General features: G+C 32.1%; 1 protein-coding gene across 3 annotated transcripts in view; it reads left to right on the top strand.

The window, feature by feature from the left end:
* The window catches only part of LOC134232726 (H(+)/Cl(-) exchange transporter 7-like), a 33,302-nt gene that overhangs the window by 3,995 nt on the left and 14,042 nt on the right, over positions 1 to 15,265 (top strand). For all 3 annotated transcript variants that reach the window (XR_009984835.1, XM_062714714.1, XM_062714715.1), the window contains 13 exons: positions 2,084 to 2,227; positions 2,570 to 2,656; positions 4,375 to 4,533; positions 5,672 to 5,782; positions 6,005 to 6,059; positions 6,464 to 6,524; positions 6,764 to 6,902; positions 8,564 to 8,657; positions 9,149 to 9,318; positions 11,240 to 11,291; positions 11,401 to 11,528; positions 11,738 to 11,823; positions 13,931 to 14,060. Coding sequence is in view for 2 of the 3 variants with exons in the window: in XM_062714714.1 (XP_062570698.1) it covers positions 2,084 to 2,227; positions 2,570 to 2,656; positions 4,375 to 4,533; positions 5,672 to 5,782; positions 6,005 to 6,059; positions 6,464 to 6,524; positions 6,764 to 6,902; positions 8,564 to 8,657; positions 9,149 to 9,318; positions 11,240 to 11,291; positions 11,401 to 11,528; positions 11,738 to 11,823; positions 13,931 to 14,060 (1,416 nt within the window). In the remaining variant the exon portion in view is untranslated. The remainder of the gene's footprint in view (positions 1 to 2,083; positions 2,228 to 2,569; positions 2,657 to 4,374; positions 4,534 to 5,671; positions 5,783 to 6,004; positions 6,060 to 6,463; positions 6,525 to 6,763; positions 6,903 to 8,563; positions 8,658 to 9,148; positions 9,319 to 11,239; positions 11,292 to 11,400; positions 11,529 to 11,737; positions 11,824 to 13,930; positions 14,061 to 15,265) is intronic.

Raw genomic sequence — 15,265 nt, 5'->3', positions numbered from 1 at the left:
TACAGAGATGAACAGTTTGTCAGTGCAACTCTTCATAAACCGCTGCACAGAATTTCGTCAAACTTTGCAAATATTTAGGACACAATATGTAGATGTGCATATTCCCAGGAAATTCCGATTCCTTTATTTTTTCCGGGACTTTTCGCACTAAAAACTTAGGTTTTTGGCCATACCTTTTACATAGAGATGAAAAGTTTGTCAGCGCAACTCCTCATAAACCGCTGCACAGAATTTCGTTAAACTTTGCAGATATTTAGGACACAATATGTAGATGTGCATATTACCAGGAAATTCCGATTCCTTTACTTTTTCCTGGACTTCCCGCACTAAAAACTTAGGTTTTTGGCCATACCTTTTATTTAGAGATGAAAAGTTTGTCAGCGCAACTCCTCATAAACCACTGCACAGAATTTTGTTAAACTTTGTAGATATTTAGGACACAATATGTAGAAGTGCATATTACCAGGAAATTCTGATTCCTTTATTTTTCCGGGAATTTCCACACTTTCCAACTTAGACTTTTTGGCCATATTTTGAATATACAGATGAACAGTTTGTCAGCACCACTCCTCTTAAACTGTTGTACATAGTTTCGTCAACCTATGCAGATATTTAGGACATATTCCATTATTTTATCCCAAAGAGTTTTGCCTATTATTCAAGAAAATTTCTCACCCCACCCCTCCCCCACCCCAACCACTTCAAATTAATGTTTGGATTTGTATAATGCCAAGAAATTTTGATTCCATTATTTATCTAGAAACTTCATTCCACATTTAAATGTCCTCATATGCAAGACATTTTGATGTGAAGATTTTTTTGCAATTATTGCCCTTTTTGATCTATACTATGTACGAGGGTCATTCAAAAAGTTCGTAGACTTTTGTCCTAACTATTTTATTTAATGTCATATTATATCCAAATTTGATACAAATATTTTAACAACAGATTCAAATAATTTGAGTAAAAAAATTGGAATGTATCTTCATATTTATTAATATTACCAAGGATTTAGAACAGCAAAAATGGTGTCACGGAGCACCGTCAAAATTGAGTATTTTTCTAATTTTTACTTTATAGTATTTACAGCTGTACCTCTAATAAATGGAGCTGAAACGAAATAAAATTTACATGTTTAAATGAAGTATTGTTGTATTAATTAAAATGAAATCAGGTTATGTAGTATCTCGCTCCATTTAAAAGATATCAGCTTCTAAATACGTAAGGACTTGATTGAAAAAGGCAAAAAACCATGACGTTGGAGGACGTCACGGAGCAGCAAGTAGCAATAAAATTAGACTTTACTTTCGGGAAACTTTTTCTACAAGCTTAAAAAATCCTTTTAAACCAGGATCTGTATGAAAAATAATCTGTGTATTTGTATTAAATTAAAAATACAATTTTGAGTGGTAGCGAGTTTGAATCAGACGATGGATTGTCTGTAAAGAAACAGGTTAAAGATAAAAAATATTGTCAAAAGAGTTAGGAACGTCATTGAACATCATGTGTGCTTCAATGTTGCAGAAATAATAGAGCTGCATAGTAATTTAAAGAAATTGAAAACAATTATACATTCTGATTCAAGCTATATTTGTACAATTGTTAGCAAATTAGGTGTTAAGTGTTGAGGATATGTGTTTTGAATGGAGAAGACACTACAAACCGTGTTTGAAATTAAGAAAAATGAGTATACTTTTGACAAACTTTCTCAGCGTTGATGTTGACATTACAATATTGGATAACCGTGCTCCGTGGTAACAAAACATGTTGCTTTAAAATATGGCTAACATGAGTTCTATTTAATCAAATGGAATGAAACTTCACACTTCGACAAAATAAATGTTTATGTTTACGAAAATGTATTGATCTATAATCTTGTAATAATCATATGACGATGAGAAGCATTGTCTACGTATTTTTTGAATGACCCTCGTATTTAAAGTGCACTAGCTGTGCCTTTCATTATGTGTTTCACCGTCAAGTTTTGGGGGAGCGTGGGGTATGTGAGCTAGCTCACTTTTTCTTTCATTCCATTTATTCTCGATTTTAAACGTTAAATATTGTCTCTACTTACACATTTCAGCCTGTGGCAGCTGGGAGTGGGATTCCCCAGATTAAGTGTTACCTGAATGGGGTCAAGGTACCACATGTTGTTCGTTTGAAAACCATTGTTGTGAAGGTCATTGGGGTCATAAGTTCAGTTGCAGGTGGACTCATTATAGGAAAGGTTTGTATTTTAGTTAAAGTTACTTTAAAATTACAGTAAAACTCGTTTAGTACAAAACACAGATAATGCAAATTCACAGATATAGCGAAGTTACATGTATCTTGCATCCCCAGCTATGTAAATGTAATGAATTCCTTATATGGATATATAATGAATTACGGATATTGCGAAGTAATTTCATAAGTCCCTGTGATTTTGTTATAACCAAGTTTGACTGTATCTGAATTATAACCTTATAAAGTCACTTATACAATTATGATACATGTACAAATATGATTTCAATAAGATGGAAGCTCAGAAAATTTCCTTTTATCAATAATCCTTGTGTTAACCATTTAAAAGGAAGGACCAATGATACACTCTGGTGCAGTGATAGCAGCTGGGATCTCTCAAGGAAGATCAGACACATTCAGAAAATTTGACTTAAGGGTATGTGTTACCACATTTGTAATGGCATGTACAGCATTTTAAATTTGCTTCTTAAAAATACATGCTGTGATGTTTTTAAAATTAAGCTCAAATGTCTTTTTTATACGCCCGTCTTAAGACGGGACGTATTATGTTATAGGCTTCATATCCGTCCATCTGTCCGTCTGTCCATTCGTGTCCGGCTCATAACTTGAATACTATTAGGCCTAGGATTATCAAACTTTGTCAACTGATGCTTCTTGGGTAGACGGTGTGTTGCGCACAAAAAGTAGGTCGCTCTGACCTTTAATATGCTATAGCCAAATATGGAAAAATCCTGTCCGACTCATAACTAGAAAACTATTAGACCTAGAGCTTTCAAACTTGGCAAAAGTATACATCTAAGGTAGAAGGTGTGTCGCAGCCTATTTCAAGGTCACTGTGACCTTTAATTTAAGTGATTTTTTTTAAAAACTAAGTCTTTTAAATTTTAAATTTCATAATCCTAAAAGATGTAAAAATATAGTTGTATCCTTATTAAAAAATGTTAAATTAAGTAAAAAATTATTTTTTCATCATATACTTTACAGATATCTGTAACAAATGTTAATGTTTTGAGAGGAATTCAGTTTGTCCCATGGGCATAATTATCAAGCACTGGTCAAGGAAAATTTTGATAGCAGAAATGTGCATGTCAAATTAGAGAGAAATTAATGAGTTTATTGTCGGGAGCTAACTGGCAAGAGCATCTCTAGATCTGATCATGGAGCTGTTATCTTAATTTATCTCTTGGGAGTTGGCAAAAAGAAATGGCCTCGTAGTTGCTTGTGTTAATTAAGAGTTCTTGGTGGCTATAGTCCAGATAAAGATCTTTCAATTGGTGTAATGTAATTAAAACAAATTGATGTTTTAGTGTATGACTAAAACTAAATTAGTATTGTATAATATAATTAAAACTAATTATACATGTGTTCATTGAAAAAAAAAACATTTCATTTGTTATATATTTGCAACAAATTGCAGTCATGTCTCTCTTAGAATTTTATAGTCTAAAGAATAATTCATTTTTGATTTTTTTTATTAGACCATGTAGACTGTACATTTCCATTATTTCATAAAATATGCAATAAACAATTTAAAGCTGCAGATGGATTATTTGTTAAGCTCTAACTCATGCAGCCAGTTTAGAATTATATGATGTATTATTTATTATAATTAATCCCTACACTGTATGTCTCTTAGAGATGTATGTACAATAAACATGATAAGAAATGGAAATTAGATCATTGAAATCTGTATCAATCTATTAATCAAGGTTACTTGATTTTCTTGCACCCCAAACAGTTATGATTATTGAACAATATTTGACGGGCGTATCATGCTGTGGCGGGGCACTTTATTGATAAATTCCTATACATGTGCATGTAGATTACTGAGTACTTTTTCAACATGATCCTCATGCAGTATATGATATATACCCAGCTTAAAAAAATTATTCCCAAGAATAAAAAAAGGAACTAAATTGTTAATTCCCATTAGAAAAGGAAATAAAAGGTTTAAAATTCTCAAGAATATAAAAAAAGGTAATACATGTAAAATGTTAATCATGAAGAATAAGGATATGACTTTAAAAAACATTATACAATAATACCAAAATTAAATGATATAAATAATTTTTGAACAAATAAATGTATAAGAGAAATTGTGAAAATTATAGCTGTAAGTAATGTTTATTACAGATATTTGAATTTTTCCGAGCTGACACAGAAAAACGAGACTTTGTGGCTGGAGGGGCTGCAGCTGGGGTGTCCGCTGCCTTTGGGGCCCCAGTGGGGGGAGTACTGTTCAGTCTGGAGGAGGGAGCGAGTTTCTGGAACCAAGCCTTAGCATGGAGAATAGTAAGTGTTTGATTATATAACAAACATCTTATTTAGGCAGTTTTTCTGATGAAAATTGTATATATTATACAAATTATATATTTCAGTTTTTATTTGGTATCAATAAACTTTGTTGCTCAGTCAAACAGGCCATCAAAATGTAATTTTCATTACAGTATGCAGTAAAACACACTTAAAGCCGCTTCATCCGAAACACGCACATATTATCTTAAACAATAAAAGTATGTCATTACATAGATAATATGTAAAAATTAATTATAAGATTGATTTAATAGTTTATTACAACAATCCTTACATGGAAAACATAGACCAAAAACCTTGTTGACAAACAGCAGTTCCTGACGGGAAGTTAAGATCTGTTTTGAAGTCACCTTTGAAAAAATACTTTTATCAGTTATATCTAGTTATGAAGAGAATTCAAACCCGAGTATTTTTTTTCCATTAGTAGAATCCTAAGTCATGATATATCTTTTAAAAATTAAGAAATTAATTGAATATAATCCATAGTAATTTTTATGTTAATATGCATATTTAAAGAATAAAAGAAAATCAGATGTTTTTAAAGATTTTTTAAAAAGGGAGTTTAGTAACGAGGGCTAGAATATTGCCCATGTACACTTTGTTGTGGAAAAAATGCTCGGGTTTGTTCTTCATGAGTTATACATGTAAGCGATAAATTTAATTTTTCGAAGGTGATTTCACGCAATGTCAACAAATGTCAACAAAAGATTATTTTTTGTGTGACCTAACAAAAATTATTTTTTTTACTTTTGAATTTTGATATCTTTAAAAAGAAAAAGACTTTGGGGATATAATTTGACAAAAGTTGAAATAATTCATGGACAATTATTTTTCAAAAAGAAAAACGAATATATATTTTTAGCGATTAGAATTGGACCAAGCAGCTTTAAAGCGAACACGCTGATTGAATTGATGCTTATAGTGAAGTGATTTTTTCATTCCCCCCTTGACTTTAAAAACATTTGAACACATAACGGATATAAAAAAAAAAGCAAAATTGTCCGTCCCTGTCACCATGTTATAAGCATGTTTTACTCTACAGAATTTGTTATAGGAGTGGGTTGTAAAAATTACATGTACTCATTATAATGACATAATTATTATTTGCATTTTTCAGTTCTTTGCCTCCATGATGTCTACCTTTACCCTTAACGTCATACAGAGCTACATCAAAGGTCATCCCTGGGACCTCTCTTATCCAGGATTGTTTAACTTTGGTAACTTTGATGTAAGTTCTTTACTTATTGTCATAATCCCTCTCTCTCTCTCTTGCACTCTCTCTTGTGCTCTCTCTCTTTTGCTCTCTCACTCTCTCTCTCTCTCTCTCTCTCTCTCTCTCTCTCTCTCTCTCTCTGATTTAATTGATTTGTAAAAGTGTCTATACTTGAATGCAAAGTTGTTTTAATGAAAATGTACTATATTACTTACTTTTAGTTCTTTTTGTTTTCAGACTACATCATATTCAGCATTTGAAATTCCAATTTTTATATTGATGGGAGTATTAGGTAAGGTATACATGTGTACAGTCAAACATGAAGTCAGATAGAACTTTCGTATCATATTCCCTCTGGAGAATTTTTTCATTTTATTTTACTTGTATTCAATATAACTCCCTGTATAATGCAATTAGCAATCAACTTTGTTTAACACAAAGACAGTTTAAGACCCTGAATTAAGCTATGTTCACTCCTACTTTTGATAACAAAAATAATTTTACCCTTCCCCCAATTTGGAGATATAAATGCTTGTATTTTTATACATCATCGTCATTAAAGACAGTATACAGATATCTTAAAATTTTATGTGGCAAAAGAGGTCAACATAAGTATTCACTTAAACATGACACACTCTGTGAAATATTCAGTGCTAAAAAAGACTGTAAATATTTATGCATTATTATCGTTTACAGGTGGGCTTTTTGGTGCTTTATTCAACCAGTTTAACTACATTTTAACAAAATTTAGGAGAAGGCAAGTGATTTAATTTTGTTCTTTTTTAAAAACAAAATTTATCTAGCAAATGATGCCATTAAATAAGTAGAAGTGTAAATTTTTCAGTCAAAGTCTGTAACAACAGCATTTTTTGCATGTTAAAAGATTTTTTTTTTTTAAATCTTGTTTTTGTAAAGTTACTTAATTGTTGATCGATTAGCTTAAAATTTTCTATGATCAGAATCTTTACAGTACACAATGACATTTTTTTACTACAGGTATATAAATAAAGGTAGAGACCGAGTGCTGGAGGCCATGGTTGTAGCCATCATCACTGCTACAGTTGGCTTTGTGTCCCTGTACTTCAATAATAACTGTACTCCAATGATACATGATCAGGATCCCAATACTGTACAGGTATTATTATACAAATATGGACTCAATGTAGGTCAGTATGCATTTAAAATAACCCAGGATGACGGATATTGACCAAAGATACATGGAGTATATCAACTGAGGGTGCTAGGCCAAGGTTAATATTCTACATGTATCTGAAGTCAGTGTCATCCTGGGTCATTATAAATGCATATTGACCGTGTGCTGAGTCCATATTTATTATATTATATAATTTCCCAAATTTATTAGTACAATGTACATGTATATCTTCCTAATGTTTACAGAGATATTGATATGCTGTTGTTGTAAACCATAAATAAGTTGAATGTAAATGTTTCAGAATTTATTGAATGTTACTCACAGGCATTGGTTTCAGTAATAATTTTTTAACCTATAACATAATAATAATAACACAAGGTATCTAATTCCAAATAAACACAGAGTTCCCCTCCCCCAGAATTGCACTCATTTACACTTGCAGAGGAAATGCACTGACAAAATGTTAATACCTATGTCTTCTATGATAATTTGTCTTCACAACCATAAATGGCATGCTTGAGATGCTTGTCTTTATTTTCTTCAGTGCTCGCCAAGTGGAAAAGTTGAATTCAACCATGAAATGGTTTGGGCTAAGTATTTCCGAAAAAATGTTAACAGATATCCTTGTTTATCGTTTTGTATTCTTAGCCTCAGAGTTGTTCTTCACTTTATCTTTTAAATCTTCCTCACTACTACTCTCAAACTTGCGAACTTTTGTATCCATATTTGACTGAAGCAAAAGTGAAAAGGAGACAGCTCGTACAAGTCATTATTTGCTTTCAGTGGCCATCAAAAAATAACTCTTCGTATTGACCAATCAGATTACCGGATTTCACAAAGTTACATGTATATAATATAGTCAAATAATAACATTATACAGGTGTTGTACACAAATAACTAAAACTGTACAAGTATTACACTCTCTGAAAATAATCTACATTATTAGACTTCTGTTAAAATGTTTCTTATATAAAGTTAAGATGGTAAAATAACTATCTTTTATAGTTCAAGCATAGCAAAGCTATACCCCGGAGTATAGTTTTTGCTATCCACCCTCGGAAAATTTTCATGCAATTTTTGCCTCCAATTTTGATTTCCAGCAATAAATCTATTGACTGATGATGTCATAATGACTTCAGTAGCACTGTGACGTCATCAGGATTTCAGATTATTCTTGCAATATTATCTAACTCCAAAAAAATTCAAACCTCAGAAATTATATTATACATCAGTATAATAAAACGCTTATCCACTGGTTGTGAGTGGGATAGCTCTTTTATCAAACCCTTGACAGGAACTATTCCCCTCGGGCAAGCCCTCAGGGAATAGTTCCCTGTCACGGGTTTGATAAAAGAGCTATCCCACTCACAACCAGTGGATAAGTGTATACTTTACAGGATTGTACACAAATAACTGTTCAGGTATTCCTAACAATTAAAATAACCTATACTGTGCAGATGTTTTACAAAAATTTCTAACAATGTACAGATATTACATATAGCTAAGAAATAACACTGCATTTACGCAAATATTTAACTGCTATGCTTTTGAATATGCCCCAGTTAATGGCAAGAGTTCTGATTTTATTTTTTTTTTAAACCTCAATATTTCTGGTTATTCCTGATTTTTGTTGCCTTTTTCAGTTTTACTGCAATGATGGTCAGTACAGTTCTACAGCCTCCATCCTATTCCAGTCACCTGAGGATAGCGTCAAAAGTCTTTTTCATGACCCCAAAGGTTTGTCACTTTTCAAATAAATCAAATGCCCTGGATATTTCAAACTTATTTTGGAAGTCCCTACAACTTATTCTTTAAGTATTTTACCCTTGATATCAAAAATTTTTTCTAGGCTTTATTTACTTCAAGCAAATGAAGTTTGACTGTAGTTTGTATTATAGTTGAATCTAAATTTCGATATACAAGGAACTTGTTTTCTTTAAACTTTATAAATATGCACAATGTATTGTCAAAATTTTAATTTTTCCCATTTTATCTTGCTCAAAAAAGAATCTTATCCATGATTATAGTGTAGCCAAGCTTGCACTGACTCAAGATGAAGAGAATAACTTTAGATTGTTTCCAATTTATGTTTTGATAATACTTTCTGGCACAACTGCACACACCAAAAAATGTAATGTCAACTTCATCCATAAAAAGACCTACAGCTAACATTCTTTAGTGTGCAACAGTAATTCTGACATTGTTTTTTAAATAACCTGTTTTTTCAGGGACTTATGCACCAGCTACCCTCATTGTGTACTGCCTGTGTGTGTTTTTGCTGGCCTGTTGGACTTACGGACTCTATGTACCTAGTGGCCTCTTTATACCTGGTCTTTTAATCGGCGCTACCTGGGGACGGCTAGTGGGGATCAGTCTCAATTATATCTTCCCCGATGCGGTAAATTTTTTTAAAGAACAAAGTAAAAAATATTATGCTACATGTTGTTCTAAATTATCTTAAGGAATTGGGAAATAGGATAGTTCAAACATCTTATTTTGAATATGAGGAATGTTTCAAGCTGGTAGATCTGAGTTTATCATAAAAATACATTTCAATTTAGCATTTTGAACAGTTAATGGATGTCTCAAAATTCTGTTACACCATAGTCATTCTCAGGCTATCAATGTAAAGGTGAATCTTATGAAAGAAGATTTATCAATATATTGTAAATTGTAAATGTATATATACATTCACATAGATTTGTTAACATCTTGAAAATAAGCAAACTTAAAGTTAACTGATATAAAGGGGGCATTAAATGCTTTTTTTTTCAAATAAGTTGAAATTAATTGCAGATTCTTGGGTCTCCAAATGGTATAATTATGTGTACATGTACTGTGTGACTTATGGGTTGTTGTTGACTTGATTAACAATTAACACAAGAAATCGTAACTTGTGGTTGTCTACTGCTTAAAATCAGCTGAAAATTGTGTATTTCTGCTTAATTTGTTTCCTGACTGTCATATGATTGGATGTCTTTTGAATTTAAACAAAATTTTTTCATTATGTACTATAAAAGGAAAATAACAGCAAATGTCAGTCATTTAGGTAATGTTGAAGGGGTGTTTTATGAAAGGTTAAATTGGCATATCAAATAATACAGATTTTGTCCTAAGAAATGGCAGATTTATAAAAAAAAAATGTTTTTTTTATTTTCACATTTACTGATTCCCTGTAAATTTACAGCTAGAATTAGGAGCAGACAATATTTTCACAAAATACAAATATCTGAAATCATATAGGGTTTGTTCCTAAGAATATCAAGGGACCTTAAAAGCTAGGAAGTCAAACCCCCCTTCCCATAACAGGGGGTTGAGTGGGAATACCAGAATAACCAAATGTTAACATCAATATCTTGTTATGAGTCAGAATTACCCGAAATGCCAGCAAAGATCAATAACAAAATTTAAACTTAACAATAATTCATTTACAGTAATATACAAATCATTAAGTACAAACTTAGCAAAAATCTAAAAATACATACATCAGAGTGTCCGTTGCTGCACACAATGTCCCAGTGAAATTATATCCCAGTAATACCTCAATGATGCTTGTACGACAATGTATATCTATGCATCGAATTGACAGGGTATTTATACAGTATTATAAATCTAGAATATTCTAGAAATTGTAAATACATGATATTCCTGGAAAGTTCTAGACATAAACAAAGTTCAAGAATGTTCTAGAAAAAATGACCAAACATATTGACCACTCTGGAATGTTCAAGAAACTTAATGTTACTAATAATATACAAGATGAAACATTTATACACATCTCACAACAATCTGATTATATCAGGGAAGTTCTCCAGCCCGTGGGTTCTAAGATTTACAACCCTGTGAAATATAAATGCCCTTTGCAATTTTCCCACTTCCTACTTCCTCTAATTATCACCAAACTTTTAATATTTGTTTTTACACTCCATACAATAGGATATTACTTCTTTTTCAAACTGAACTATGACCCACTACTTTGATGACAAGAACTTATATGCTTTTTAAACAACTTTTTTTTGCCCATTGAGGGAAAGTAAATTTGATGTGTTCAAATAGATTAAAAAAGCTTATGAATCTAAATTTGAGTTTCATCTGGATTATCATTTTTGTATGAGGTGAAAGTCAGTGACAATGAATCATTTGGACTCATGATTTTTGGAAGTGCTCAGAGATAGGAATGATTTGGAAATGATTTCTCTTTAGATTGACATAAGATAAAATCCTTCCCAGAAAATAAAACTTCAGATCCTGTTGCTTTGTACATATTTGAGAAGCTGAGGCTTTGTAAAACTAAAAAGTAATTTTTCATATATTTTCAGGAATGGGTAGATTTTGGAAAGTATTCTTTAATAGGGGCAGCAGCACAACTAGGTGAGTAGTTTTCTTTCCTTTTTGCTTTTAGATAATGTCTTCTTCTTTATTTGAAATTATAAGATACATAATCTTAGATAATAATGAAGTCTGACTTTTTTATTTATAGGGGGTATTGTACGTATGACAATAAGTCTTACAGTCATCATAATGGAGGCTACAGGAAACATCACATTCGGTCTGCCTATCATGATTGTTCTGATAGTGGCTAAATGGGTAGGGGACATTTTCAATGAGGTAAGTTAACAATGAAAATCGGGGGGGGGGGAGTTGAAAATCAACATATTTGTAACATATCTGAATATTTGAATTACACAGAAAAATGAAAAAAAAAACACATGAGAAAAAAACAAATAATTGTATAGTGTATAATTATATAAAAACATGCAGGAATAATCAATCTTCAACAAGTTTTTCTTTTTTTAATAAATTATTTTAATTTACAGGGGATCTACGACATGCATATCCACATACAGGGTGTGCCCATCCTGGGGTGGGAACCGTCGTCAGTATTAACAAACCTGTCAGCCAGGTAGGCTCTGTTTAAATAATTACTGTAATATTGTGCAAGTATAAAGTGATCTGCCTGTCCATCAGGCCAAGAATTTATTAAAGAAAAAACAGAAGATTCTTTAATTTTTGTTCTATAATTTTTAGCTCTACTGGTCAGAGACCAGAAGAGCTTATGCGATAGTAATGCGTCCGTCGTCCGTCTGTCTAGCTGTCCGTCTGTCTGTCTGTAAACAATTTTTCAAAATGCTACTCCTCCTACAGTTTTGGTCTGATTTCAATATAACTTGGCACACAAGTAGACTACACTAAGATACATAATTCTGTGTATCGGTTTTTGATTTCGATGAACGGTGTTATCATGGTTACTAAAAATAGAAATTTCTGTGAAATTCTTTTAAAATGCTACTTCTCCTACAGTTTTGGTCTGATTTCAATATAACTTGGCACACAAGTAGACTACACTAAGATACATAATTCTGTGTATCGGTTTTTGATTTTGATAAGCGGTGTTGCTATTGTTACTAAAAATAGAAATTTCTGTGAAATTCTTTTAAAATGCTACTCCTCCTACAGTTTTGGTCTGATTTCAATATAACTTGGCACACAAGTAGACTACACTAAGATACATAATTCTGTGTATCGGTTTTTGATTTCGATGAACTGTGTTATCATGGTTACTAAAAATAGAAATTTCTGTGAAATTCTTTTAAAATGCTACTTCTCCTACAGTTTTGGTCTGATTTCAATATAACTTGGCACACAAGTAGACTACACCAAGATACATAATTCTGTGTATTGGTTTTTGATTTTGATAAGCGGTGTTGCTATTGTTACTAAAAATAGAAATTTCTGTGAAATTCTTTTAAAATGCTACTTTTCCTACAGATTTGGTCTGATTTCAATATAACTTGGCACACAAGTAGACTACACTAAGATACATAATTCTGTGTATCGGTTTTTGATTTCGATGAACGGTGTTATCATGGTTACTAAAAATAGAAATTTCTGTGAAATTCTTTTAAAATGCTACTTCTCCTACAGTTTTGGTCTGATTTCAATATAACTTGGCACAGAAGTAGACTACACTAAGATACATAATTCTGTGTATTGGTTTTTGATTTTGATAAGCGGTGTTGCTATTGTTACTAAAAATAGAAATTTCTATGAAATTCTTTCAAAATGCTACTCCTCCTACAGTTTTGGTCTGATTTCAATATAACTTGGCACACAAGTAGACTACACTAAGATACATAATTCTGTGTATCAGTTTTTGATTTCAATGATTAGTGTTGCCCTGGTTACTAAAAATAGAATTTTCTGTGAAATTCTTTCAAAATGCTACTCCTCCTACAGTTTTGGTCTGATTTCAATATAACTTGGCACACAAGTAGACTACACTAAGATACATAATTCTGTGTATCGGTTTTTGATTTCAATGAACAGTGTTGCCCTGGTTACTAAAAATAGAATTTTCTGGGAAATTCTTTCAAAATGCTACTCCTCCTACAGTTTTGGTCTGATTTCAATATAACTTGGCACACAAGTAGACTACACTAAGATACATAATTCTGTGTATCGGTTTTTGATTTCGATGAACGGTGTTGCTATTGTTACTAAAAATAGAAATTTCTATGAAATTCTTTCAAAATGCTACTCCTCCTACAGTTTTGGTCTGATTTCAATATAACTTGGCACACAAGTAGACCACACTAAGATACAAAATTCTATATACATGTATCAGTTTTTGACTTTTATGAACATTATTGCTTTGGTTACTAAAAATAGAAATTTCTGTTAAATACTCTCAAAATGCTACTCCAAATACAGTTTAAGTCTGAATATAATATAATTTGGCATGCAAGTAGACTATACTAAGAACATAAAGAAACTTAATCAAGGATCATTATTCTTTTTTTATTGTTCTGGTAAAGTTTCAATTCCCAACTGCTTAAGAACTTTTCTCTTCCTTTGCTTTAAGTACAAACCAGTAGAGCTTCAGTCTCGACAGAGGCTTCTGGTTTAGGTTTAGTCATTTCAATGAAGTTGGAGGCAATTTCAGAAAAACAAGAATTTTATCTGGACCTAAGTGTAAAAAAAAAAAATTAGATTTATCTATTTTATACTAGAGAGGTGATGAGTCATCCTGTGTCTGTTTTCCGAATGAGGGAGTCTGTTGGCAGAATCATGGAGGTTCTACAGAATGAGATGCACAATGGATTCCCTGTTGTGGAGAATTTTGATCCTGATATACAAAGTGTAAGTGTGCTTCTTTGGATTTCTTTAAACTGTCCAGTTTTTTAGCTCTACTGGTCAGAGACCAGAAGAGCTTATGCGATAGTAATGCGTCCGTCGTCCGTCCGTCTGTCTGTCTGTCTGTCTGTCTGTCTGTAAACAATTTTTCAAAATGCTACCCCTCCTACAGTTTTGGTCCGATTTCAATATAACTTGGCACACAAGTAGACTACAATAAGATGCATAATTCTGTTTATCGGTTTTTGATTTCGATGAACGGTGTTGCCGAAGTTACTGAAAATAGAAATTTTTGTGAAATTGTTTCAAAATGCTACTCCTCCTACAATTTTGGTCCTATTTCAATATAACTCGGCACACAAGTAGACTACACTAAGATACATAGAATAGTGCATCGGTTTTTGATTTCGGTGAACGGTGTTGCCATGGTTACTAAAAATAGAAATTTCTGTGAAATTCTTTCAAAATGCTACTCCTCCTACAGTTTTGGTCCGATTTCAATATAACTTGGCACACAAGTAGACTACACTAAGATACATAATTCTGTGCATCTGTTTTTAATTTTGATGAACATGGTTGCCGAGGTTACTAAAAATAGAAATTTTTGTGAAATTGTTTCAAAATGCTACTCCTCCTACAATTTTGGTCCTATTTCAATATAACTTGGCACACAAGTAGACTACACTAAGATACATAATTCTTTGCATTGGTTTTTGATTTTAGTGAACGGTGTTGCCATGGTTACTAAAAATAGAAATTTCTGTGAAATTGTTTCAAAATGCTACTCCTCCTACAGTTTTGGTTCGATTTCAATATAACTTTGCACACAAGTAGACTACACTAAGATACATAATTCTGTCCATCGGTTTTTGATTTCGATGAACGGTGTTGCCGAGGTTACTAAAAATAGAAATTTTGTGAAATTGTTTCAAAATGCTACTCCTCCTACAATTTTGGTCCTATTTCAATATAACTTGGCACACAAGTAGACTACACTAAGATACATAATTCTGTGCATCTGTTTTTAATTTTGATGAACAGTGTTGCCTTGGTTGCTAAAAATAGAAATTTTTGTGAAATTGTTTCAAAATGCTACTCCTCCTACAGTTTTAGTTCGATTTCAATATAACTTGGCACACAAGTAGACTACACTAAGATACCTTATTTTGTGCATCGTATTTTGATTTAGATGAACGATGTTGCCAAGGTTA

This window comes from Saccostrea cucullata, unplaced genomic scaffold (assembly GCF_032062105.1).
Source record: "Saccostrea cucullata isolate Sc308-1 unplaced genomic scaffold, CSIRO_AGI_Scuc_v1 ctg366, whole genome shotgun sequence".
In the NCBI taxonomy this organism is placed as follows: domain Eukaryota; kingdom Metazoa; phylum Mollusca; class Bivalvia; order Ostreida; family Ostreidae; genus Saccostrea; species Saccostrea cuccullata.
This window is presented reverse-complemented; position numbering and strand designations above follow the sequence as displayed.